Source organism: Heteronotia binoei, chromosome 9 (assembly GCF_032191835.1).
Source record: "Heteronotia binoei isolate CCM8104 ecotype False Entrance Well chromosome 9, APGP_CSIRO_Hbin_v1, whole genome shotgun sequence".
Classification (NCBI taxonomy): Eukaryota; Metazoa; Chordata; class Lepidosauria; order Squamata; family Gekkonidae; genus Heteronotia; species Heteronotia binoei.
In genome coordinates this window covers 565,883-593,469 of record NC_083231.1, presented here as the reverse complement: position 1 = coordinate 593,469, position 27,587 = coordinate 565,883, and the positions used below count along the sequence as shown (strand labels likewise).

The following is a 27,587-nucleotide window of genomic DNA, read 5'->3' as shown; positions in this document are numbered from 1 at the left end:
ATTGCTTTATTATGCTTTGCTGTGGGCATAAAATGTAACCAACTGCCCAGATACGCCATTACTGTTATTTCGTTTCTATAGTACTGTTGTTCATCAATAAAGATCCTAACTTGTAACAAGTATTGGACTCTCTTGAAGTTCATCCAAGTTCTGACAGTGACGTGGTGGCAGGCAATGGCAAGCCACCTTTGAGCATCTCTTGCCTTGAAAACTCTAAGGGGTCACCATAAATTAACTAAGGAAGAGTTCTACTCTTTGCTCAGAAGAAGTGCCATCTTTTAATATTTTATTCTTCAAAGTTTAATTCTGAGTATAGGCTTTCACGTACATACAACAAACTTTGCTGGTCTTAAGGGTGCCACTAGACTCAGACTTCTTATTCACAAAATATTGAGTAATCTAGCAATCAAGGCCTATAGACAGTACAGCTGAAATTGGGTATCTTGAAATTTCTCTGAAGTCATAAAAAGCCTGGAATGCCAAACAGGAGGCTGCTAATTTGCACAAGAGCTTTTATGCCTTCAGCATAAAATTTACCTGCTCCTGCCCTTCTTCTAATTAAAGCAATACCACAATGTTTAAAAGAACACATACCAAACTTCTTGCAGCTAGTCTGAGTACCAGTCATCAGGATCTGGAAACCTGTCTACTCAAACCCACTTACTCAACTCTACCAAAGAGAATTTCAGATTACTGTACAATAGAATTTCAGATGAGTTATGCCACAAGTTTGTTTTCGTTCATGCACAATTCCCTCCCCCCCCCGCCTGCTAATGACCATGAACACAAACATGTGAAACTGACTTCTAAGTCAGACCATGACTCTAACAAGGCTAGTATTGGCTACTCTGACTGTCAGCCACTCTCCTGACCCTCAGGTCTTTTATATCCCCTTTGACTCAATCCTTTTAGCCTTGCATTGAACCTGGAACTTACTGCATGCAAAGCGGATGCTCTACCACTGAGTCATCAAGGTAGTCCCCTGTGCAAGCACCAGTCATTTCCGACTCTGGGGTGATGTTACTTTCATGACGTTTCCACAGCAGACTTTTTACTAGGTGGTTTGCCATTGCCTTCCCCAGTCATTTACACTCCCGCCCCCCCCAGCAAGCTGGGTACTCATTTTACCTACTTTCAAAGGATGGAAGGCTGAGTCAACCTGAGCTGGCTACCTGAAACCAGCTTTCGCTGGGATTGAACTCAGGTTGTGAGCAGAGAGTTCAGACTGCAGTACTGCAGCTTTACCACTTTGCGCCACGAGGTTCTTCAGTCAAACATTATCTGAACTTAAAAGTCTGTGCATTGACTGTGATATTCAGGGCTTTTTTTGTAGCAGGAATTCCTTTGCATATTAGGCCACACACCCCTGACGTAGTCAATTCTCTTGGAACTTACAGTAGGCCCTGTAGTAAGAGCCCTGTAAACTCTTGAAGGATTGGCTACATCAGGGGTGTGTGGCCTAATTTTCAAGCGAGTGGATCTCAAAGTAATCAGTCCTTGATTTGAAACAAAGTATGATTTATTCGATAATCCAGGTTTGAGTTGAGGATTGAAACTGATACATAGTAACAGGGAAAGGCATACTTAAAGGTGATACATCAAAGCATTTTCTAAACAAAGCTACATTCTCTAAACAATGCTACATTCACGTGTGAAGATTCACACGGCAATCTCTTATCTCTCTTGTGGTTTCCTTCCTTGAGGTCAGGCCTGAGAACCATCCCTGAAGGCGCTTTATCTTCAAAGAGCAAATTCTTGCATTTGTTAGTAAAAGCGAGAGGTGCAAACTACCCCCTAAATATTCCCTGCTTTAATGTGCCCATCTTGAATTTGGTTAGTAACAGTCATGAAGCTTTACAGATACATTCAATTGCAATATTTCATTAGCACTAGATTAAAGAAAGAAAGATTCACATTGCTTGACACTAATATGCAAAGGAGTTCCTGCTACAAAAAAAAAGCCCTGGTGATAATAATAGCATGGTTCTTCAAACCTCTTCCCAGACATGCATTGTTAAAATGTACCTTTTGAATCATCTTTAACAACAATCCAAAAAGGAGAAAAGAATTTCGCACACATACTCCATCTGAAATTGAGAGCCTAACCCTACTTTATATTACCCTCACATTCTCTCCTCTGTCCACCCTGGCCCTGTCAACCAGATGTGTTCTGGGAATTCCAAGTTCACACTTAATTCCCATGTGGATCCTCTACCGGAAAGCCTATCTGGGCAGGAAGCACCTTTGGAATTCTGCCACGGTGGCAAGCACCACCCCAAAAATGGCTGCCACAGGAGTCAGACCCCTCACCCCCACCCACCCACTAGGAAAAAGGAAAGTGTGCAAGAATAAAATCAACACTGCAGTGGCAGCTGCATCCAAAATAATGTTATCATCAGCTGCACAGGCAATCAGATCAGCAAGGGCCAATCAGAAGCTTTGCCCCACCCAGCCTCTCTCAAACCACTTGGTGGGCCCCAGAAACATATTGGCGGGTGCCTCCACGCCCATGGGCTCCGTCTCACAACATGGCCTCAAAACGTCTAGATGTTTTGTTTGATTGAGGCAAAGGTGTTCCTTTTTACCTCGTTTTGCCTAGAATTTAGACAGGATTTCAACTGTATACAAAATGTTTCACATTCACTCTCTGAGCCATCCTTACAACTACTCTGTAAGGTAGGCCAAGATTCTTATTTGCCTTTGTAGACTGCCCCATCTGGCAATTTTGAAGTGAGGGGACAGGAGAACACCCCTCTAGCCTGTGGGTGATGAAGAGCCATGCAGAACAGTCAGAACCTAAACACAGAGGGTTTCGTATGTTTGAATAGCTTAGTTTCATATGTTAATAAAATCTAGTTTAATGTAAAATGTGGCCAACGTTCAGCATTAATTGGACAAAACAATGGAAAGTGGGGGAGCCTTTGCAATTCTCAACTGCTTTTCTCTCACCTCCCATTCCAGAAGACCACACTGTGTGAAATCTTTTCATTGTGTGCAATTACCATTAAGGTAACAGGCCAATTTTAAACCTTTGATATGTATAATCAGAAACACAGGTTTGTTGCGAGTAGACATTCACAGGTACCCAAAACTGAAAATACTTGCATTGTTGGCTGTTGTAGATTTTCTGAGCTGTGTGGCCGTGGTCTTAGCATTGTGAGACCCAGAGAGAACTCATTTTCCGGGTTACACCTCTGAGGATGCCAGTCACAGTTGCTGGCGAAACATCAGGTCTCACAATGCCAAGACCACAGCCACACAGCCCAGAAAATCTACAACGATCAATAGACTCCGACCATGAAAGCCTTCGACAACGTATTACTTGTACTGTGCTATTCTCACAAAATCACAATCCTACATATCAAGAGGATAGTGGCTAGCAGCACAGCAGGCATGTGGGAATAGGCTGGGTAGGCAGCCGCTTAGGGCACCCCCCCATGAGACAATCTGGGGCTTGCATCGCACGGGAGGTGACTGCCGCTCTCCCCCGCCCCTCACTGCAGGAAGGCTGAGCGGGGGAAGGGGCTTGTGTCTCACACGCCTTGCAAGGTGTGCAGAAGGCAATCATCGGCTCCTCCGCCCTCCCTTCAGACTTCCTGCACTGCAGGAAGGGGCTTGCGGGGAAGGGGCTTGCATCCCGCATGCCTTGCAAGGCGTGCAGGACACAACTGTCAGCTCCCCCACCTCCCACCCCGTTGTGGAAGCCTGAGGGGGATGGGGACTGCTTGATGACGTCACTTTTATGTCACTGTGCCATGCACGCACATGTTTTTTTTCTAAAAGATGGGGGGGCGCTGAGCTGGGGTCTGCCTCCAGCGGCAGAAAAACCAGCACCAGTCCTGGCTAGCAGCCTCTCCCACACATAAGACAGGAACACCAAGTACAAAAGGATTGAAACAACAATGTGATGCAATTCTCTTATGTTCTAACTATGGAGCAGAGGTCCATCAGTGGTTATTAGCCACAGTGTGTGTATGTGTGTGTGTGTGTGTGTGTGTGTGTGTGTGTGTGTGTGTATATATATATACAGTGGCCAAAAAAATTATATATATATATATATATATATATATATATATATATATATATATATATATATATATATATATAAAAAAAATTTTTGACCACTGTGTGACACAGAGTGTTGGACTGGATGGGCCATTGGCCTGATCCAACATGGCTTCTCTTATGTTCTTAATGCAATATACTTTGCCTTTTATCTCTCTTGTATCTCCGCAAATGAGAATGTTAGAAATCAGGGACAGGGTGGGTACAGGTTTGCTAGCTCTGGTTAAAGATTTGGGCAGGGTTTTATTTGTAGAAAAACCCCAGCAAGAACTCATTTGCATATTAGACCACACCCCTGACATCACCATTGTTTCACATAGGACTTTTTTGTAGAAAAAAACAGCAGTAATTCATTTGCATATTAGGCCACACCCCCTGATGCCAAGCCAGCCGGAACTGCGTTCCTGTGTGTTCCTGCCCCCAAAAAAGCCCTGTATTTGGGTATGAAACTCAGCAGATGTGATGCTGATTTCATCCTTTGAATCTGCCATTTTCTCCAGGAGAACTGACCTTGGTTGTCTGGAGAGCTAGAATGCTGGAAGAAGCTCAGGCCCCACCTGGAGGTCAGGAACCATAAGCCAGTAGTCACTAACCTCCTTGGTATGGTGACCCATAAATTTAAACTGACATCTTGGGTGGGCCCAAGTTTTGGGGTGCCTTAGGCAAATTATGGCCATGGCACCCATCTATTCCAGCATTCCCATAGCGCCCCATCAGGCATTTTTGAGAAACCCACAACCATCACACCAAAGGGTCAGCTGCCCCCCCCCAAGCAAGTGGGGGTTCATCTCCTCCTGTTCCTCTGCTAGAGTTTGAGGAGGTGAGCTTAGGAGATGCTGGGCAGAGGAGCTACCTGAGGACAACAGCTAGCAGCGAAGAGGGCAGGGGTTATGGGCAGGCCCAGGTCAGTGAGGCACTGCAGGGGGATGGGCAGGTGGGTGAGCTGCTGAAGCAGCAGCACCAAGGCAGAGCACACACAGGTTTCTTTCTCTCCTCCTCTGGTTTTCTTCCCATGGCCAGCTGAACAACTCCCACCCACTCTCACCTCCCCTGCCTTCTTTCAGCTGCTACCAAGAAAGTACCCATTGCCAGATGGCCTTTCCCTCATTTTGTCATCACAATGGAGGAGGAGATAAAAATGTGAGAAGATAGCAGACCTAAAAGAAAGAGAAGGACAGCAGCTGTCATTAGGGGGGCCTGGCCTGTGGCTCACAGGCTGTGAAACAGTGCCTTATGTGGCCCAGGCTGCCCTATGGCTCAGGCTGTACATGTAGATGGGGAGGGGGGCAGAATACTGTGTTGTCTACAGTTATAGGCAGTACAGTCCTAAGCAGCACTACAGCCTTGTAAGTATACTGCCACCAATCAGCTTAGGAGACTGCTTAGGACTGCACTTGGTTCTTTTGAGACAAATTTGGACAATGGAGAATCCTAGTGGGTGGGTGGGGGAGAATCCCCATTCTTCTTCTTAGCCTTTATGTTCTACACATTCACTGTAGGGAAGACTTTTAACACTCTTCTTGTTCATCTTGATTTCTTTACTAACAACTTGTGCAATACTGATGGTATATGCACCATTTCAAACTAACATTCTCTTCCATCAAATAAGAAAAAATCCCCGCAACAAAGGGGTACAATCTTAAGCAACAGGAATGATGCAATAGATCCAATTTCCTAGCTTCTCTTTTCCCGCCCCCAGTTCAAAAGAGGAAGAAACTGGAATTTGTCAGAAAAGCAGAGCTGGGAGCAGGGGAAGGAATGTTTAAGTTTCCCCCCCCAATTCAGTTTTCCTGATCTAAACTGCCTCCAACCTAGTCAGTTCTGACAGCCAAAAAACAGGGCATGTTCAGATGCTTCTGAACATGCAGGTTCCCTTTACTCACCCTGGCTAGAGGGAGCTATCCTCTATTTAAGCTCTCTAATCCCATCTATGCCATCACTGCCTCCACTAGCACTGAACCCCAAAATTAAATTTTTGAGATGAGAAGTGTTTCCTTTCATCTGTCCTGAACCTACTTCCCAAAATTTCATATGGTGTCCTTAAGTTCTAGTACTATGTGAAAGTGAAGAAAAAGCTCTCTCACACTCTCTCTCTCTGTTTTCTCTACCCCATGCATAATTTTGATAGACCTCGTGCATGTCTTCCCTTGGTGGCAACGATGCCAGCCTCCAGGAGAGACCTGGAGATCCCCCAGAATTACAGCTCATCTCCAGACTATGCTTTGGAGGGTGGACTGTATGGCATGGCACCCCACTGGAGGCCCTGTTCTCCCCGGGCTCCATCACCAGATCTCCAGAAATTCCCAACCTGCATCCCCCACCAGTGGCTGGGGGGAGTCTGGCAACCCCACTTGGTGGTCTTTCCCACCCCAACATCAGGGGTTCCCAACTGTTTTTAATCTGTAGGCACCTTTGGAATTCTGAGGCAGGCGGTGGGCACAAACAGCTGTTGCAGGAGACAGAGCCAACCAGGGGCAGCAGCTAGACAAACACTTGCCAGGGATGCTCTAGGCTGATCCTGCATTGAGCAGGGGAATGGACATGTAGCCCCTTAACAACTCTGTGATTCTATGAAAGTGTCAGGAAGTGAAATTATGTAAAGTTCTCTTAGCTCTTTTAACTTCTCAGACAAAAGCTGTTTAAAGGGATGAACCGCCAGTCAAAAGCCCCTTTGGACAACAGCACCACCTAGGCCAGCCCACCCCCTTCTAAAAGCACTTAGCAGGAGCCAGGAAAGTGCTGGTGGGCACTATTGTGCCTGTAGGCACCATGCTGGGGACTCCTGCTCTCTCTTTTCCTTGCATGTCCCACTCTTGCCTGTTCTCTTCTGCCCTTTCCCCAGCCCCGCCACATCTTTTTTGAGATACAGCGATAAGAGCTGTAGGCAGGGAGACTCCTCTGCACCTGCTCTTGCTTGTCAAAGCTGACAAATCTGCTCACCAGTCGTTTGTGGTTTGACTTAAGACTGCAGGGGAGATACAAATAGAGAACAAACGTTTGGCGGGAAGGGGTGTGTGTGTGTGCAAATTTTAGGTTGTGTTGTATGTATACTTTCTGTTTTGTTTGTTCCTTCTCCAGCTAATAATAACTGGCCTCTGCTCTCTCCTTTGAGTAATCCAATGTGCAGAACAGTATTTTTAGCTGTGCCACTGAACTGCTGGTGGAAGGAGAAGGCACCCAAATGCAGCTGGAGGGCTGGGAGGAAGGCATTAATAAGGCTTCCCTGCGCTCAGGTTTCACAGGTGCCAAAAAGAGAAAGAGCTCCTGCAGGCGAGGGGCGGGGCCCAGCAGGAACTTGGCCTGCACCTGCGTTCTCTCTCCCCCCCCCCCGCCCCTAAAACCCAAAGCCAGCCGGGGCTTTAGGAAGGCGGCCTGGGAAGCGCGAAGGGCCTGCAGGATTCCTGACCACGGAGTTGCGGGTCTGGCTTAGGAGCTTCCTAGAGATTTGGGGGTAGAGTCGGGGGGGGGGGCGAAGCCGCCGCGCGTCCACCCTCCAAAGCAGCCATTTTTTCCAGAGGAGCGGCTCTCTCTAGCCTGCAAGTAGTAATTCCGGGAGATTGGCAGGTAGCCGCAGCTGCGGGTTGGCAAGGCCACTTCCTGTGAAAGGGCGCCGCGCCGGGGCCCTCCAGCAAGTGGCGCCCTGAAGGCGGGCAGAGGGGCACTCCGGGCGGCGGGTCCCTCCTCCTTCCCGAGCCGGTGCCAAGCGCGCGTCCCCTCCCGCCGCGCCCACCGCGTCCGGGGCACAGGCGGGCCAGAGGCGGCGGGGTTGCGGGCCCTTCCCCAGCGCCGCTCCGGGCGCGACTTACGCTCTTCCCTCCTCCTCCTCCTCCTCCTCCCTTGTGCTGCGGCGGCTGCAGCAGCGGCACCCAGTTCGCCATGGCGGGAGGCTGCGCCGACACATGGGCGGCAGCGGCGGGGCCAGGAGCCGAGCAGGAGCGTCCCCAAGGGGGGAGAGCAAGGCACGCGGCGGGGCGGAGGAAGGGGGCGGCCCCGCCAAGCCCCGGAGGCGGAGCGAGAGCGGAGAAGCGGCCGCGCCGTGCTTCGTTGGGCTCCCTTGGGCGCCGCGGGGGGTGCGCCAGAGTGGCGCCAGCGGGGCGTTGCGCAGGGCGCGGCTGTGCTGGAGGGAGCGCGCACGCAACCGCCCAGGCGTGCAGGTGCCGCTGGACTCAACCTCTGTTGTGCTCTGGTGGCCGCTGCCAGCACTCACTCCTGCAGGTATGCCTGGGCCAGGTCAGGGATCCAGACCCTGCTTCTAGTATTGTGTTATGGAGAGCTTCCTTTGCGGTAGTGGTCGCAGGACTGGGAACTGAGAGACTTGGGTTAAATCCCCACGTTGCCAGGGAAGCTCTCTGGGGTGCTGGGGTCAATCACTTTGCACTAGAAGTGTAACCTACCTCATAGGATGCTTGTGAGGGTATGTGTAACATACTTGGGCCTGTCTGAGCAATCTGACTGGGAAGCACTGGTTCAGGCCCACTGGTCAGGATAGGGTTGCCAACCTCCAGGTGGTGGCTGGAGATCTGCCATTACAACTGATCTCCAGGTGACAGTTCCCCTGGAGGAAAAGGCCACTTTGGAAGGTGGACTCTAGTCTTTCTAGCTAGCCCACTGAAGTTACTCCCTTTCTCACCTCAGGCTGTGCCCCCCAGATCTCCACACGTTTTCCAACCCAGAGCTGGCAACCCTAGGTCAGGCCCAGCTCCAGGTTTTGTGGGGCGCAATGTGGAAAGTGCTTGGGAGCCCCTATACCCACCCCACATGCGCTCCCACCTGCTTATGCATCCTTCCTCTGCCCACTTGCAAGCTCTCCCACCACCCGCAGAACCAGCAGCCCACCCCAATGGCATGCCCATTCCACGACCACTCGGAGGGCCACTGCCGTGGCCACCAGGCAGTCTGATGCCTTGACCACTGCACTGCTCACGTCCCCTTCTCCAGCACCGCCGGGCAGCACATACAGCTGGGAGCAGAGGAAATGAAGCACACGAAAGCAGATGTGGGAGGATGCCAGTGCAGCATTGGAGCAGCTGGGTGGCAGACCCCCCCCAGAAGCCACAGGCCCTGACGCAGTTTTACCCTGCTGCTGAGTTGGGCCTGGGCCAGGTGAGAGGGTCCCACAGGGAGAACCGGGGCTCTCTTCCCCTACAGCCCCCCTGACTGCTGTGAGTGCTTGCTTGCATGCAGCTGGTGCTGGGCTATGAAGACAGAGAGGTCCTCAGCATCCTCCTTCCCCTCGGCCTTGATGGAGTGGAGGGTGCTGAAATGTTCTACTCTTCTGGTGCCCAGAGATGCCAGTCTCCACACTGCAACAGTCCTTATAGAACTTGGTGGCACCCATGCCAGCTCAACTGGGCTGGTGTGGATTGTGTTTCCCAATCCCTGTACCATTTTCAGCCAGCACATCTGCCCAAGCCCCAGTTAATGTTTGGAATGGAGAACTGGCTTGGATAAGGGATGCAGTTGTTCCCCGGAGGCTTCTCCTGACTGCCAGCACCCATGCCCATGGCATGCCAGGGAATTGTCAAGTGGAGGGGAAGAGCTTTATTGTGCACCAAGAGAGCACTCGGGACAAGTTAGGACAAGCCTGGGTCAGACAGAGTCCATCAAAAGGCACCTTGCCTGTGTTTATCAGCTAAACCTTTTTCATCAACTGATGCTCCTGGTAAGAACAGTCAGGACTCCCAGCCACAACAAACCTTGCTAAGGAATATAGGTCTGGTGGCCTGATGGGGAGAAGGACTCTCACAAGAGCTGATTTTTTTTAGCTGGTTTTCAGCTTCTGAATGTGTCTGGAAACAAAGCACCACGTGCTCCTATGACCAGCCTAAGAAAAAGAGCAACATTTGACAGCAGCCACAGTGGCAGCCAAATCTTCTAGGCCATGGGGGTCAAGGAGCCTTGCCCTTGATACAGCTGCTGTCATGTGACTGTTCTGCACAGGCAGAAAGAGCAAGGGTGCCATGTCACCTGTCCCAGCAGGAGGCCAGACCATTCCAGTTTTGCTCCAGTTTGGCATCGAAACCAAAGTGGGTGGTAGTGGCTGTTTTTGGAGAATCCACAGGATGCCAATACCAAATCAATGACTATCCAGACTGTTCCCTGCTTTGCTACAGTTTCCTCCAAACCTGCTTCAGTATAGTATTTTGGAAAGATCACAGTCAAAATATGCTGTGTGCCATGTGGACATAAAGGTTTTGGCGTATCTGACCCTTGCCTTTCCCCTCACCCATGGCAGCCAGTTTTTCTGTCTTTCAAGACCATCCTGTATCCTGACTCTGCCATCTACTGTATTTGCTATCCCTCCCAGTTTAGTATCATCTGCAAATTTAATACTAAATGACACCATCTATGTAACCAGTTCCTGATGCCACTGTCTATGTAGCCAGTCATTTACTTGCAGTATTCATCTTTCCCTTCCTAAGTCATGGCCTTCTATAGGAAGAACTGATGAAAACACAACCCGCACTCCCAGGTCTTTCTTACCCAGAATCATGTGGTCTTTCTTTTTTAATATGTTCTGGGCTGTGCCATGCAGTTTCATTTGTTCCCACATGGATCAGCAGGAAAGGATAATAATCTGTGGGCTTGATGAGTCTTCCTACCCTTTCAGCCAAATCCTGCATGCATGCACCTGGTAGACAGCATACCTCTCAAGATGACAATTCCAGTTGGCACACTAGCCTCTACCCCTCTCAGCAGGGAATCCCCAGTTACCAGCACATGCCTTCTCCTACATTGGGGAGTGGAAGCTTGAATCCTCTCATCCATGGGGGCCTGGGAAATTTCCTTCAAGCATTGTGGAGGCTGGGGAAGTAGCCTTTGTCCCAGTGGTCCAGAGTCAATGTCTATGGGGAGATCCTGGAACCAACTGCTTAGCAACAGAGGGTCAGAATGTCTCCTGATTGTCCTCCTGCTGGTTACCTTTTCCCATGCACCTTCCTCCTATGTTGGGTGCTCCTCTATTCGCTGAAATACCTTTTCCTCCTTTTCCTGTTGCCCTCTCAAGAGCATAAGTTCTCTCCATGAAATCTTCACATTTCCTTATAAACTGGAATGTGGACAAGTGTGCCTCAGGTCCCTGTATCTTCTCCTCCATCAGGAGTGTAAGTGCAAGTGTAATTGCTGTTACTCTCAGGTAAGAATACAAACATGCCGCAGAGTTTGCATATCACTGCCCTGCTCCTTCACCAGTCATGCTGCTGCAATCCAGTTCAAATTTCACATCCAATCCAAATTAAGTCTGTTTATCTTGTACCTCCCTGATAACTCCACTGCCAGACTGTCTCCTGAAACTACTTGAGAAGAGCTTCTTACCTTTCTACAGGGCCCCAGGCCCAACCCCCAGCTGAAGGCCACAGGGCAAGAGCCCAACTCATATCTCTGGCAAGGAAGAGCCTTGCACAATAGAAGCCTTATCCATCAGAGGGCGGGGCCAGGAGATAATCAAATTACACCTAGGCAACTGAGACAAACAAAAACCACACTTTCTCAAACAGGTACCACTGTCCAGCAAGCTATATACACCCACACACCCTCAAACACCATCCTCTTACAAAGACACCTCAGCTAATTCTCAGCAGTTAAGGAAAGGCAAACAAAAAACTCACCCCTATAGTAGCCCTCTCAGACCCCAGCTGAGTTTGGTCTGCTACTAGATAGATGGCTTGAGCAAGAAGGCCTCTGTGTTTACAGTGGCAATGAAAGCCACTTAAGATCTGAAACCGTTTGGAAACTGCTTCAGTGGTGGAACTGCTTTTTGGCACAAAAAGGCTCAGAGACCTCCCCATCGTCACAAATTCTTACTAAAACTGGGATCCCTGTAGCTTCCACCATACTTCCTGTAAACTGCCTGAGCAAGTCTCCGCATGGAAAAACAGCATATTTGTAGCCAGAATAAATACCAGAGCTTCTGGTACTCAACTGGAAAACAGCATTTGAGTGGCAGGGACTCGATACAGACAGGAAAAAGCCTCTTGGCTCTGTGCCCACCTGTCTGGGGCTTTCTAGTGGCATAGCCAGTCTGTGCTGGGAATGAGATGCCTTTAGAGAAGCTGTGGTCTGTGCATATGGCATGAAGTCCACCTTGTGAGAATGCTACCATCTCCCATATGTTCAGGATATTGTAGCTGCTTTCTAGTGGAGCACTCTTTTGCCTTCCTAAGCCTATGGACTTAGAAGGGTGGAACTCTGCTTAGGATGATCTCTCCACAAGCTCAGGGCTGGACTAATGCAACACACTGCTTGGGGCCTGCCCTTCACAACTGGCCAAAGCCTTAACTGATGTGGCAGCTCACCTCATGAGAAAGACCACAGCGGCTCTCACCAGGAATATGTCCCCCGCATTCAAACACAGATGACTGACTGTTGACCACTTAGGCCAGTGGTCTCCAAATGTTTTGAGTTTGAGGGCAGCTTTGGAATTCTGACACAGGGCAGTGGGGCTCAACCACAAATATGGCTGCCACAGAAGAAGATGGAACCAACCACACAAAAAATCAGGGAATGAAGTTATATATAGCTCTAATGGTAAGTTTTCAACATTTCAGGCAAATAACCAGAGTTGGAATGGACCTTCAGAGTCCTCTAGGTCAACCTCTGTGAGCAAGCGACCCCTAATTTTAGTTATATATGGACATCATAATCACCCGTTTGGTTGCCAGGATGCCTGGAGATTGAATTCACACACATCTGCTGTGAAATGTGGGCTTTATCTACCATTTTATAAGACACATGTGAATAATAACAGCTTCATCATTACAACAGCACTCTGTATCTCTAGAAGAGTGCTAGCCAGAAGTATAGATGGGTTTCCAGCTGCTCTGTGCGTGCACTATCTCGCCATTGCAGTGGAAGAAGTCGCGCCACCAGGAACTGTCCAGGCAAGCAGTTTCCAGCCTTGTCCAGAAAAGTCATGTTGGTAGGCTAACATCATCAGCGACCATCTTCCTGCAGTGCCAGACTCCATGACAGAGAAGCGAGAGACTCATGTACTTAACAGCTGTTACATCTACATAAGGCAATCAAGCTTAGCTTAGGCGTGGATCCTGTCAGACCGCCCAAGTCTTTGTCAAACGGAACCTCAGACAAAGAACCAGAAGAGCAAGAAGAGGAAGACTAGTCTCCCCCAGAGCCAGAGGTTCTTTGTGTAAATCAGGGGTCACCTTAGGTACCAATCTGGCCCTTTATTGTCACCTTTAGAAAAGTTTGGATAGCTTGTTTAATCACCTCCACTCATACCTCCACCCATGCCTTGCCCTAACGGTCATTCTGGAGCCTCCCCTTTTCCTGAGGTAATACACCATGCGACACCACATCTTGCCCCATCTGACCCCGTGTCATAATTGTCTGCCCTCCTACCCACTAAGGGCTTAAGGAAGACCTTATAAACTCTGACCCTACACCCCACATCTGTGCATCTGACAGTACCGCATACCCCACTGTTAGATACGCCCCCGATACCTTCCTCGAAGACTATGATAGGTAATTATTACCCTGTTTGTCAACCCTTGTGTTTACGCCTGTCTATTTCAACCCTATCTTTATTTGGACTGTATGTATGTGTGATTTTATACCCTTGTATGTTTGCCTCTATTTTATAATAAAACCCCTTAATTATTAGACCATATTGCCTCGTTACTGGGTACCTTCCAAAGACGACGCCTTCTGTATAAACAGGTTTTTAGATCTCACTGAAAGGCTGATTGTCCTCCACTCTAAATTCCCCCAAACCCTATTGCCTAACACCTCCTGCACCTCCACACACCCCTAGTGACCCCTGCTCCATGCCCAGAAAGTGGCAAACAAAGAATCTCTCCAGGATCCCTGGCCAAGCTGACCTGGAGAAAATTGCTTCCTGACCCCAAAGTGGTGATTGCCCTGGGAATGCAAGAACTAGGCACTGATGCAACCCCTCCTGCCCTCCCTCACATGATCTGCCTAATTCACAGAATCAGCATTGCTGTCAGATGGTCATCCAAAATTGGAATCAGAGTTGTGGACATCAGTCTGATGTAGTGACTACTACTGTGCTGTGAATTTTTCTATAGGTGTGTGCTCTGTCTATATACTTTTTGAACTATGGACATCGGCCACAACTCTGATTCCAATTTTGGATACATTGCATGATCTCTTGAAGAAGGAACACCCAAAATGGTGAATATTAAACTCAGTTGAGAGAGAGAGATAGACAGGAGATGGAATAACTGAGACAGACTCTTACATTTAGAATCAGCAATGTTTATTGGAGAGAACCCTCACTAAAGTTTTTTGATGTGGAGGATTCTGGCATGAACTTTTGGAAGTCCTTATTGTCTACTGGGATTTTTGTTCAGTGGTATATAATATAATAATTTGTTTTATAATTTGGGGGAGAGTTCTTGTTTGTTTCCAGGTTGTCTTAACTCCCTGTCTGATGTTTTGATAATGCCCTTGAGGTATGGCAGAGCAAAATCTGCCCCAGCTGCTTTTCTGCCTCAGCTGAAACATTCCAGTGAACCTGGTCACATCCGCCAGAGTATGAGGAAAGGCTCTCTAATATCCCATCCTTAAAGTTTTGCCAGCATGCATTTTGCTCCAGTGGAGGCTGTACAGATTTTCCACCCAACCACACTGAAGTACCTATTTTCCGTTTCATTTCATTGTTAGTGCAATAAACATTTTTAAAAGGCGGGGAAACTGTATAGAATACAATATAGTATAGTATACAGAACTGTATACAGGGCAAGGAGCTGTATAGAAACACTTGTTCAGTCCTCAGGGCAAGCTAGCTTGACACGCCCTTAAAGAATTTTATAACTAGTGGTGTTGAGACATGTAGTGTGCAAAACTAAATTCCTGCCTTTTACGTCTCCTGATCTTAATTAGGAGATTATAAAACTACAATGAGTTTACATAAGAAAAATTACTGATGTGCCATACAGAGAGATGCAGTTGATACAATTAGGGAACTTGCCTCTTCAACCCATGCCCATCCTGGCTGGTTAAAGCCTGCAGGGATGACATTCACGTCCCCCTGGGTGAAATCATCAACCTGTTTTTCTTCAGGGACATTCCCAGTGGAGTTGAAGGAGGCAGTGGTTTGCCCCCTTCTAGAAAAAAACAACTTTGGACCCTACGGTCCTCCCCAACTACCACCCAGTCTCAAACCTTCCATTTCCAGGCAAGGTAGTTGAGAAGGCAGCAGCTGAGCAGATCCAGGCCTATCTGGATGACACATCCATCCTTGACTCATTCCAGTCCAGCTTCTGCCCTGGACATGGGACAGAGATGGTGCTAATCGCCCTCACAGATGACCTCTGGTGGCACCTAGACTGAGGCGGGTTGATGCTGCTGCTGCTTCTAGAACTGACAGCAGCATTCAACACGGTCAACCACAACCTCATGACCAACTGCCTTGCCGCCATAGGGGTTTGGGGGACTGCCTGACAGTGGTTTTCCTCCTTTCTACCACCTTTGGCAGATCAGGTAGCTGGTACCCTATCTCTCCCCCCATGACCTAGTTACAGTGACCCACACAATGGTCACTTCTAGACATGACTACTGCAACTCACTGTAAATGGGTTTGTCCTCGGGACTGATCTGGAAACTCCAGCCAGCACAGAATGCAGCAGAACGCCTGCTGACTGCTTTGCCTGTGTGGGCTTGCATTCAGATGGTGCTTCGCCAGCTGCACTGGCTTCCAATTGAGTACTGGATCTGTTTCAAGGTATTGTTACTAAGCCTTGCGCAGCCTGGGACCAACATATTTGAAGGACCACCTCTCCCCATATGTGCCCTCAAAGAGCCTTACGCTTAGCCAATCAACACCTACTGGTTATTCCTGGCCCAACATCTGATTAGCTTCAACCAGGGCCAGGGCATTTCCTGCTCTGGCCCCAGCTTGGTAGAATATGTTTCCCCCTTGATATCAGGGCCTTGTCAGACCTTTTACCATTCCATGGGACCTGCAAAATGGAGCTGTTCTGCCAAGCCTTTGGTTGAGGTTGCAGGCGTCCATGTGGCTTGACCTCCCTGCCACAGCCTTTCTCTGCATGGGCCAGTTCTGAGAAGTTTGGCACCGGTCTCTGACTTTGTGTTTTCCTAGCTGATGGCTGTCTGTTTTAAATCTTATTTTACTTATGTTTTACCTAATTATGTTATTTTATATGTTGTAATCTGCCCTGAACCCACTTGCAGGGAGGGTGAAATATAAATCAGCTAAAATAAATAGTTATCAGCAATTTCTAGCCCCCTCACAAAAAATTCTGTTGTCTCTGCTTTCAAGAACTTAAAATACAACAAGCCACCCCATTCTTATGCAATAACGCCCTTTGCCTCTCTGCAGCCCCCTCTGCTTCTCCTCTCCTGGCATATTATGTAGCTGGAAAGTCATCAAAGGTTTTTGCCTCTGAGTTATGGTATTCCTTACTAGCAGAGGAAAAACCAGGTAAACTAAAATTCCAGAGAGCTAGCCAAGTTAAGTCTGTTGTAGCAAAACAAAGAGTCTTGTGGCACCTCAAAGACCAACATGTTTCAGCTTTCCTGAGCCCCACATTTCTGATTTCATCAGAAGCATCATTTCTTCTTATACACACCATACAAACATTTACCCTACTTTTGCATGGATTCTATTTGGAAATAAAACCACAGATTCGACCCAGATTCTGAATCAACTCTTTGTCCTCCTCTAATTTTCTTTGGGTTTGAACTATTTATGCAAACAGATTGGTCTTTGCAAGCTTGTTTTGCACTGCAACAGAGATAGACTGTTCTTTGCCAAAAATGTAACAACTATCAAAACTTCAGTGTACTGGATGGCATTCCCAAAACAAAACTGCTAGATGGTGTTGGTCTCTAGGACACTTCTTCAGGTGATGTTAGGTCAAGGCACACCAGACTTAATCTGCAGCTGGCAAAACAAATCCTCGTCTGAAGAAGTGTGCTTGCACACAAAAGCTTACATACATAATAAGACTACGATGGTCTTAAAGGTGCAATTGACTCCAATTTAAATCTATTCCCAGTCATGGAGGATGAGCAGATTCTTCACTGGAGGCTGAGAGCCATTGTCAGATAGAACATAAGGCTGCTTGCACCACTGACATCTAATGTGGAGCGCTAAGACACGTCTGGGGGATGGGGGCCACCCAGCAGGGCTCCTGAGGAAGCCAAGTGACCCACAGATGGCAGGGAGTAGCTGGAATCCAGAGAAACCAGAAGGGAAACAGGGAGTCCAACCCATTGGAAGACACTCCAACAGAAAGGCATGGATGGCTAGCTGGGTGAGCCGCTGTGTATGGTGGGCTAAAATGGGATTAGGACCATTAGCCTGGAGGTGGGAGCCTGGTTAAGAAGGGTAGTTGCAGTTATTCGAATGGGCAGTTAAGGCCATGATGGGGTGGATCTGGGAGGTGGCAGGACATTGAGAACAAGACACAAAGTTTTGTGGAAGACACCCAGGGAGTGCTGTTAATGGCCCTGGGAAATTAGGGACCAAGTGCTGTATAACTCATAGTGTGCAATAAAGAAGGCGGCTGGAACATTGGGGTGTGCTTCCTGATTCATGCGCAGTGGAGCCCCGAACCCCATGCAGCCTGCTGAAGGCCACCTCCCCACTCCTTCCCAGGCCCCAGTCACAAGTACTTTTTGAAGCATCCACGTGATGTCATCTAACCAGCGTTCCCTCTAAGCTGTGTGCATGACACTGGGAGCCCCACTGGCACTCAGCAGCAATCTAGAGTAGGGTTGCCAATCCCCAGGTGGGGGCAGGGGATCCCCTGGTTTGGAGGCCCTCCCCCCGCTTCAGGGTCATCAGAAAGCGGGGGGAGGGGATCGAAATGTCTTCTGGGAACTCTATTATTCCCTATGGAGATTTATTCCCATAGAAAATCATGGAGAATTGATCCATGGGTATCTGGGGCTCTGGGGGGGGCTGTTTTTTGGGGTAGAGGCACCAAATTTTCAATATAGCATCTAGTGCCTCTCCCCAAAATGCCCCCCAAGTTTCAAAAAGATTGGACCGGGGGGTCCAATTCTGTAAGCTCCAAAAGAAGGTGCCCCTATCCATTATTTCCTATGGAAGGAATTGAAAAGGTGTGCCGTCCCTTTAAATGTGATGGCCAGAACTCCTTTTGGAGTTCAATTATGCTTGTCACAGCCTTGATCTTGGCTCCACCCCTAATGTCTTCTGGCTCCACCCCCAAAGTCTCCTGGCTCCACCCCAAAGTCGCCAGATATTTCTTGAAGTGGATTTGGCAACCCTAATCTAGAGCCACACAGTGCACGCTGCCCATCTGAAGATTACAGCACTTTTGTTCTGCTCGGGATGGCAACCAGTAACAGGCCCTCCTAGGCCCCTGCTATGTGACATTCCTGATGTTTTCTCTGAGCAATTTCTGCATGTTATTGTTATTTATATTTTAAGGAATTACAGAATAATTATTATTATACATAATTGTTTACTTATTAAACAGCAGGATTAGCTATGAGATCTTTTTGTTGTTTATTACAATAGGACTAAGTTTTTCTTTTGTATCTATAGGGGCAAGCTATTCAAGGTATATTACCATACCAAAATTTTACTGACTTGTGGGGGTATGACAAATTACACTTTGATTTAGTGGAAGTGCAAGAGGATAAGGAAATGAGTACTGTATTCAGAGGAACTGCTCTGCTACATTTTAAAAATGTATTTATTTTAGGGAATGGGAAAGTCTCCAGGGTCCACCTCCAAAGTCCCCACGTACTTCCTGAGTTGGATGTTGCAACTCTATCTTTGGATCAGGAAACTGAGTCGGACAATGGCAACCCTTATATGGGGCACAGAGGGTATGAGGTCATACCAGTTCCTTATTCAAATCTCCTTCAAAATATAGGCCTGTTGTTGGTACTCCAAACAAAAGCTTGTGGTGCCAGAACCAGTTTTTGGAGTGGGCACCACTCTATGTCCTCTTTCAGGGGACAGTCTCCAGAGTGTGGGGATGTGTCAATTGGAGTAGTCCAAAGATTGTTCTGGGGTGCAGTTTGGCCCCAGTGTCTACCTGTGTGATTGTCCCGAGGCACTCCACTTTGGAGTAGCTGGCACAAGAACCACTCTTTGGACCAAGAAACAGCCATGCCCCTCGAAGGGGAGAATCCCCTGAACATGGGGGTGTATGATGTATGGTGGTTCAAACCTTATTTTGCGGTTCAGAGCATTCAAACTCTCCTCAGTGTTTTTGGTTGAATTCAAATAAGGAACAAATAAGGAACTGAAGACCAAATTCAGCCACAAGGCCAAGCTGAATAAGGTGAGGGGGAGCAGGGAGGGGGGTTCAGTTCCCTACATCAGTGGTCCCCAACGTTTTTGTGGAAAGAAAGAAAATTCCAGTTTAGTGGAAGATAATTTTTCCATGGGGGGGGGGGAGGGGGATGGTTTCAGGATGATACAATTGTGCACTTTATTTCTATTATATTGTAATATATAATGAAATAATTATACAACTCACGGCCCGGTTGCTAACAGGCTGTGGACCAAGAAGGTCCATGGCCCTTGACCCTGCCCTACATGGCTTTCAGAACCAGAATGAATTATACAGCATGAGATATAAATTAGCCCGGTTTGCATAATTCATACAAATTACAGAATCCCACTTTTCTTATCACAGGCTTTGCCACATAATTTATTTTAGCAGAGAGTTTGTACAGTCCTTAAATGATGCCCTTCTAACTATTACCACTACTAATATGTATGGGTACAACAGGGGAAGATACTATATTTCCTGAATTTTAAAACCTGACTGTCACTACTAAAGGGTATTGCAGAAGTGCAGTTTTGTTTCTTGTTTTGGAAACATTTTAGATCTCCACTCTGTGCTTAAAACATTTTGTGCCCATTGCTTTGATTTGCTTTTGGTTAACTAGGAGTTCATGTCATTCACAAGATAATTACTTACAATAAATACATATAATTAGAATTTTCATTACATTACCCTCTACAATTGTGTTCACAGGGGGGTTGGCAGACCTGTCCCAAAACAGCATGGATGCAAACTATGGGGGCAAGTCTGCAGAGGGAGGAGGCCGAACCAAATCAACCGCCGGATCACCATTGATTCGGCTGTATACGGAATCACATACAGCTGATTCCAATTGGGGCCCATTATGCGGGAGCCGAGTATGGCTCCCCGTATACTGAGCCGCCTGGTCGGGGAGGGCAGGATACAAATAAAATGTGAATGAATGAATGAATATATTTGGAAGTATATGGAAGTCAATGGAAAAGGCGGGAAAGGGGCTTCTGCAGCCTCAGGGGAGCTGCTTGCCTCCTTTCCCACCTTTGGTAGCCTTTTCCCACCTCTCCCATAGCCTCCCTGAGATCGGGGGGGGGGGGGGGAAGGAGCCCCAGCAGCCAATCCAAAGCATGCATTTGCAAAATGCATTGCAAATGCATGCTTTGCAGGGCTGTTGTGTAGCTGATGGCCCAGCCATCAGCAACATTGTTCTTTTGATCTTTTGCTTACTTGGGTATCCAAGTAAGCACTGTTGTCTGGCCAATCACAGAGCAGTGCTATTTTTTGAAACTGCTCTCTGTAGGGCCAGAGAACCTTTTTAAGGAGTCTGCCTGGCTGGACTCCTCCATTGCTGCTGTGCTGGTGTGAGAGAAAGATTGTGCTGTGCTGGCCCTTGGCTTCAGCTGCTGCTGCTGTCTCTCAGCCTTACCAGACTTGCCTGGAGTAGAGAAGACGTCTAAGGTAAGACAGTCTTGCGGTTCTTGTTTTTATTTTAGTTGGTAAAAGGACTTTTTAAGACTCAGAGCCCCTTTACTTATCCAGATTTGGGTGGTGGGTACTATCTTATTTGGGGTTAGGGGGCCTGGGGTGGGGGGTGGTTTTGCCAATTTGCCCATATCTTGCTTTAGTGAGAGGACTTTTAAAAGTGCAGTGTCCTTTTACTTTTCCTGATTTGGGTGGCTTGGATTTCTTGGGGTTAGGGTGAAGGGGGTTTTTTTGGGGGGGAGGGGTTGGTAAAGTTCCTGTATTGTTAAAAGTTAAGTTTTTTACTGTTTTAAAAGGATTCTGTGTTTGATTTGTTGCTGCTGTGTTGTGCTGCTGTTGTTCCTTTTCTCTTCTGGTTCTGGTTCTTGGAGGGGGGGTGCTGTTTGGCCTAATTTTCATTGTTTAAAAGGCCACTCTTTTAACAGTTGAGTTTGTGTTGGCCTTCTGTTTGAATCTATTCTCTATTGCTGCAGGTTTTGCATCCTCCTGTCCTGTTGTCCCCCTTTTCCTGGTTCTGGTTTTAGGGGGGGTGCTGTTGACTGATTTGACCTGAGGTTTCTTATTGGTGAAAAGGCCACTTTTTTAACAGCTGAGTTGCTTGGCCTTTTTTGATTGTGCTGGTTTTATTTTGGTTTTTTTAAATTACCTCTGGTTGGTGTGGGGGTTGGTGAGGGTGTGTGTGGGCTGGGTCACTTTCGTGTTTTTATAGAGTTATTTTTGGAGTCTGAGTGTGCTTTCGGTTTGGCTAGGGCCACTAAATAGGCTGCCCCACTAATAAGGGTGTTTTTAGGGATTGTGTTTTTTGAAATTAAAAAAAAAATTAATCCAGTTTAGGGCTTTATCTTCTTACAAAATTCAAGTAGGCCACATAGGGGTGATTTAAAAAGATTTTAGGTTTCTCATAAAAGGCAGCGTGACTACTAGGCCACATCAGGCTCCCTTTTAAAGAGACTAGGGTGGCAGCAGTGCATCTTGCTTTTAGCCACTGAAAGCCGGTGCATCCTTAGATTTCCATAGGGTAAACCACAGCTTCTCTCAAGTTATAGGGGACACCTGATTTCTAGTTTGCAAGTAAATCAGGTTTGTCCCAGGATCTAGTTAGGAGAAGTTTAACTAGGAGGATATAACAAGGATTGCCTTCATCTCAAGGTAGCCTTTTAAAAACTGTAGCCAGGTAGAGGCAGGATCACCTAGTCTCCTAAACTTTACCAGACTACTACTACCCCAAACCAAAGAGGGACAGGTTAGGGACCAAAAAAACAAACAAATAAATTTTGGTGGGAGGGTTCTTAAAAAGAAGTCAGGGCACCTGTTGGTTCAGGGTACAGTGCAGTGAGTTCGGTTCAGGTTCAGACTAGCCAAGGGTGACATGAGTGGCAGGCAGCAGAAGAGGGGCCCTGGGGGCAAGGCCAAGGAGAAGACTAGAGAGGGGGAGGACCCAGGTCTCCCCCCCACCTGTGCGTGGGGCCACTCCACAGCCACCTACCAGCACTCTGACCTCTGGCCAAAGTGTGATGAAGAAGAAGTCCCGCCTTGGGCCCTTCATCGAGGCTGCTGCTGGGGTGCCCTCAGCAGAGGTGCCAGTAGGCGCTGACACTGAGCAGGAGTCTGCTGCTTGGGCAGTCTCTCCTCCAGCTGATGTCGCTCGGCCTCAGCAGCTAGCGGAGGGGCAGCAAGAGCAGCCTTCCTTGGAGATGAGCTTTGGGGACAGTTTTCTGTCCAAAACGATCACCCCAAGGAGGGTGCAGAGTGTCGTGCAGGTGCTGGAGGAGAAGCTGGTTGAGGAGGACCAGCCCCCTTCTTTGGTTTCTTCAGGCACCAGCAGTCCTTCAGGGGATGACCAGGAGTTGAGGCCGCATGGGATGGAGGGGGAAGAGATGGAGACGCATGAGGTGCCTCCATCTCCGCCCACTTCCCCCCGGCGGCCAGCCCCTCCTACCACCCCGAGACACGATGTATCTGCCCTGAGCACCTCAAAGGAGGTGGCTCCAGACACCCAAGCTGCCAGTCAGTTTGGGCATCCGTCCACCTCCAAAGTCTGGAAGCATTTCTAACTTACAGAGGATCCACACTATGTGCAGTGCCAGCTGTCCAGGTCCTGGATCAGTCGTGGGCGGGACCCTACCCACCTGACTTCAGGGGGGATGCGGAATCACCTGCGGAAGCACCACCCAGGGGTGCTTCTTAAAGGGGAGAAGCAGGCTGGTGCTGTGGTGCCCAAGCGGCAAACACCACCCAGCCAGGAGGTCCTGTCAGACACTGGAAACCTTTACTGTTAAGATATAATGCTTTAATATAATGTGATGCTATGTTTAAGTTGCTGTGAGCTGCTTGACCTAACCTACTCCATTTTCTAACCTCTGCTACTAACCCCAATGTAGAAGCCTTGCATATGAAAGTAAAGTAAAGTTGTTATTAACCCTGCTGTGAGTTCCTGTCCTTGGTACTAACAAATGCAACAATCCTTTGAAGATAAAATGCCTCAGGGGCAGCTAGCAGCTATTCCTGTGAGAACGGGAACCACAGCAAGATAAGAAGGACCTAACTTGTGAAATGTATCACCATACTGTGGGAATGTAATCTTGTTTAGAAAAGCCTTTGATGTACTCCTAGTTAAAATGTCTATGCTCTAAAGGGAGGGCATTAGTTCCAATGAATCCCTGTTCAGAACCTTTGGATTATCAAAATAAAGTCTTAACATTGTAACCAATGGAAGCCTGCTTACTTTGAATTTCCATCGTCTGACAGGTCTGTCCCAATGCGACCACCTCCGCTCTCCAGGAGTGTTCCGTGAGAGTACAGGGACGCCAGGCATCTCTGCCTGAGATGTTTGGTGCGGGACACACCTGTGTGCCAAGAGGGGGAATCAGATATGGCAGGAGGGTGATCGCTTGGAACCTTGCCAGGTCGATCACCCATGGGCTTCCATTTTCAGTGGTCGAGAATCCTGGGGTGCTAGGGTTGCTTGAGTACCTGGCGCCCTGGTACAAAATTCCTGTGAGAACCACCATTAGCAGGACCATTGTGCTAGCTGTTTTCAGGGCGACCAGATCTGTGGTGAAAGAGCATTTGTCCCGTGCTGCCGGGGGGGACTGTTTATTTCACCTCAGATATCTGGAGCTCCCAACATGCGTTCGAGGGGTATATCTCCCTGACTGCGCATTGGTGGCAACCCAGAGAGGTGAGGGCAGTGCAGTGTGGGGGTGGCAGCAGTAGCGGCAGGCAGGGTCAGGGCCACCAGGCCGGCTATCGCTGGGCCTTGCTGCACGCCGAAGCAGTCGACGCGCCGCAAACGGCAGACACTCCAGCGGACACTCTCAGAGCCATTCTCTCACGGGAGTTAGAGGGCTGGATAGGCAGCAAGGACGTCGCCACGGGCTTCGTGGTGACTGATGGTGGCTCCAACATCAAGGCGGCTGTCCAGCGTCAGGGCCTAAAACGCCTTCCTTGCGTGGCCCACCTTCTCCACCTCGTGGTTAAGGACACATTGGCCAGACAAAAAGCCAGGATCGTCGGGACCTAGCCGCGACCCATGAGTACCGACTTCTGCTCCAGAAGTGTCGGCACATCACGGGTCACTTCTCACGCAGCAATACGGACTCGTATCGGCTGCGTGAGAAGCAGACACGGACAGGCGTGCCAGGGCACCGCCTGATCGGTGACATCAGCACACGCTGGAACTCCACCTGTGCCGTGGTTGAGTGCATGGTGGAGCAGAGAGCATAAGAACATAAGAGAAGCCATGTTAGATCAGGCCAATGGCCCATCCAGTCCAACACTCTGTGTCACACAGTGGCCAAAAAAATTGTATTTATACACAAACACACACTGTGGCTAATAGCCATTGATGGACCTCTGCTCCATATTTTTATCTAACCCCCTCTTGAAGGTGGCTATGCTTGTGGCTGCCACCACCTCCTGTGGCAGTGAATTCCACATGTTAATCACCCTTTGGGTGAAGAAGTACTTCCTTTTATCCGTTTTAACCTGTCTGCTCAGCAATTTCATCGAATGCCCACAAGTTCTTGTATTGTGAGAAAGGGAGAAAAGTACTTCTTTCTCTACTTTCTGCATCCCATGCATTATCTTATAAACCTCTATCATGTCACCCCACAATCGACGTTTCTCCAAGCTAAAAAGCCCCAAGCATTTCAGCCTTTTTTCATTGGGAAAGTGTTCCAGCCCCTTAATCATTCTAGTTGCCCTTTTCTGGACTTTCTCCAATGCTATAATATCCTTTTTGAGGTGCGGCGACCAGAACTGCACACAGTACTCCAAATGAGACCGCACCATCGATTTATACAGGGGCATTATGATACTGGCTGATTTGTTTTCAGTTCCCTTCCTAATAATTCCCAGCATGGCGTTGGCCTTTTTTATTGCAAACACACACTGTCTTGACATTTTCAGGGAGTTATCTACCACGACCCCAAGATCTCTCTCTTGGTCAGTCTCTGCCAGTTCACACCCCATCAACTTGTATTTGTAGCTGGGATTTTTGGCCCCAATGTGAATTACTTTGCACTTGGCCACATTGAACCGCATCTGCCACGTTGATGCCCACTCACCCAGCCTCAACAGATCCCTTTGGAGTTCCTCACAATCCTCTCTGGTTCTCACCACCCTGAACAATTTAGTGTCATCCGCAAACTTGGCCACTTCACTGCTCACTCCCAACTCTAAATCATTTATGAACAAGTTAAAGAGCATGGGACCCAGTACTGAGCCCTGCGGCACCCCACTGCTTACTGTCCTCCACTGCGAAGACTGCCCATTTATACTCACTCTCTGCTTCCTATTACTCAGCCAGTTTTTGATCCACAAGAGGACCTGTCCTTTTACTCCATGACTCTCAAGCATTCTAAGGAGCCTTTGATGAGGAACTTTATCAAAAGCTTTCTGGAAGTCAAAGTAAACAACATCTATCGGGTCTCCTTTGTCCACATGTTTGTTCACCCCCTCAAAGAAATGTAACAGGTTAGTGAGGCAAGATCTTCCCCTACAGAACCCATGCTGAGTCTTCCTCAATAACCCGTATTCATCAATATGCCTACTCATTCTGTCCTTGATAATGGTTTCTACCAACTTTTCCGGAATTGAAGTCAGACTGACTGGCCTGTAATTTCCCGGATCTCCTCTGGAACCCTTTTTAAAGATGGGGGTGACATTTGCTACCTTTCAGTCCTCAGGAACAGAGGCAGATTTCAATGAAAGATTACAGATATTTGTTAGAAGATCCACAAGTTCAACTTTGAGTTCTTTCAGAACTCTTGGATGTATGCCATCCGGACCTGGTGACTTATTGGTTTTTAATTCATCTATCAGTTGTAGGACCTTCTCTTTTGTCACCTCAATCTGACTCAGGTCTTTCAACACCCCTTCCAAAATTAGTGGTTCTGGGGCGGGCAAAAAGTTCTCATCTTCCACAGTGAAGACGGAGGCAAAAAATGCATTCAGCTTCTCAGCCATTTCCCTATCCTCCTTCAGTAATCCTTTTACCCAATGGTCATACAAGGGCCCCACTGCCTCCCTCCCTGGATGCCTTTGTCTCTGAGATGAGGGTCTTTTGGGATGAGAACCGTCTCACCCAAGAGAATTGGGTGGTCATTTCTCAGACTGTGGAGGTTCCTGGGCCCTTCAAGACTCACACAGAAATGCTGTCGTCTGACACAGCGAGCATCGCACTGGTCGTCCCCATGGTCCAGATGGCCCATGAGGACCTGGCCTCATTTTAGTGCCAGCTCAAGGCCGTGCAGACATTCTTCCAGTGGTGTGCGCCCTAGTTGTTAGGCTGTAGGAAGGGCTTGAGGCCTGCTTTCAGACTTTCACCCAGGATAAGGTCTACATGATGGCGACCATGTTAGACCCGCGCCTTAAGGGCACAGTCGCCGAGTGGGCCAATGAGCTCAATCGCTGGCGAGACGAGCCCTCCCAGAAGGTCGAGCGTTCCAGAGTCAGGGTGGGCCCAGTGCTGATAGTTGAGGAGGAGGGGGGTGGAAGCAGCTCATCTGCCACTTCCACTGCTGTTGTTTATCCCCAACCTCCCCAGCTAGGCAGTCTTTCCCACCAGACTTACGCCACGAAGAGTGCTGAGGTGACATTCATCGGGCGGGTGGTTGGCCCCTCTAGGAGCGGTAGGCCACCAAGAGTGAAGATGGGTGCTGCGATGGTGGGGGACTATTTTTTGGAGCCCCTCAAGCTGCAGGAAGCGTCTCCTTTGGACTACTGGGTCACGAAGGAGGAGGTCTGGCCGGCCCTCTCCTCCGTGGCCAAGGCGTTCCTCTCATGCCCACTGACGAGCATGCAGAGCGAGCGCGTCTTTTTGCATATGGGCGACATTGTCTGCCCACATCGCAATCACCTGCAACCCTGGACAGTTGAGCAGTTGGTCTTCCTGAAGGTCAACTTGCCTCTGTTCGGCTCCCTGAACGTAGACTTTGAGAGTGAATGAAGTGAGCACCTACTTGTGCCTGCATCCTCTCTTGCCCACGCTTAGAAGGTGGTTGTAAAATGCTCCTCCACTAAAAATAGACTAGAGTCCAAAGACAGCCCAAAAACTCACTCACAAATTGATTGGCAGTGCATTACCCCCCCCCCCCACTCCTCATCCCTCCCCAAACCAAAAGTGAATGCTGGTTTAAAAACTGCAAAGCGATCCAAATTTCCCCAGTCCCCCATCCACATATGCCTAATAACACTGAAAGGGCCATTGCAGCCCCCGACTGTAACCGACAGCACCCACAGGCCCAGCCCGGATAACCCAGGTTTCTTTTCAGGGGAAGGAGGAAG

The 27,587-nt window shown here is 48.4% G+C and overlaps 1 protein-coding gene across 1 annotated transcript in view; it reads right to left on the bottom strand.

Moving 5' to 3' along the window:
- SLC2A9 (solute carrier family 2 member 9) overlaps positions 1-8,002 on the bottom strand; it is a 137,794-nt gene extending 129,792 nt beyond the window's left edge. Inside the window, exon 1 of the mRNA XM_060246114.1 lies at positions 7,872-8,002. Within this exon, the coding sequence (XP_060102097.1) occupies positions 7,872-7,943 (72 nt within the window). The 5' untranslated portion in view covers positions 7,944-8,002. The remainder of the gene's footprint in view (positions 1-7,871) is intronic.
- Between the last annotated feature and the right edge of the window lie 19,585 nt (positions 8,003-27,587).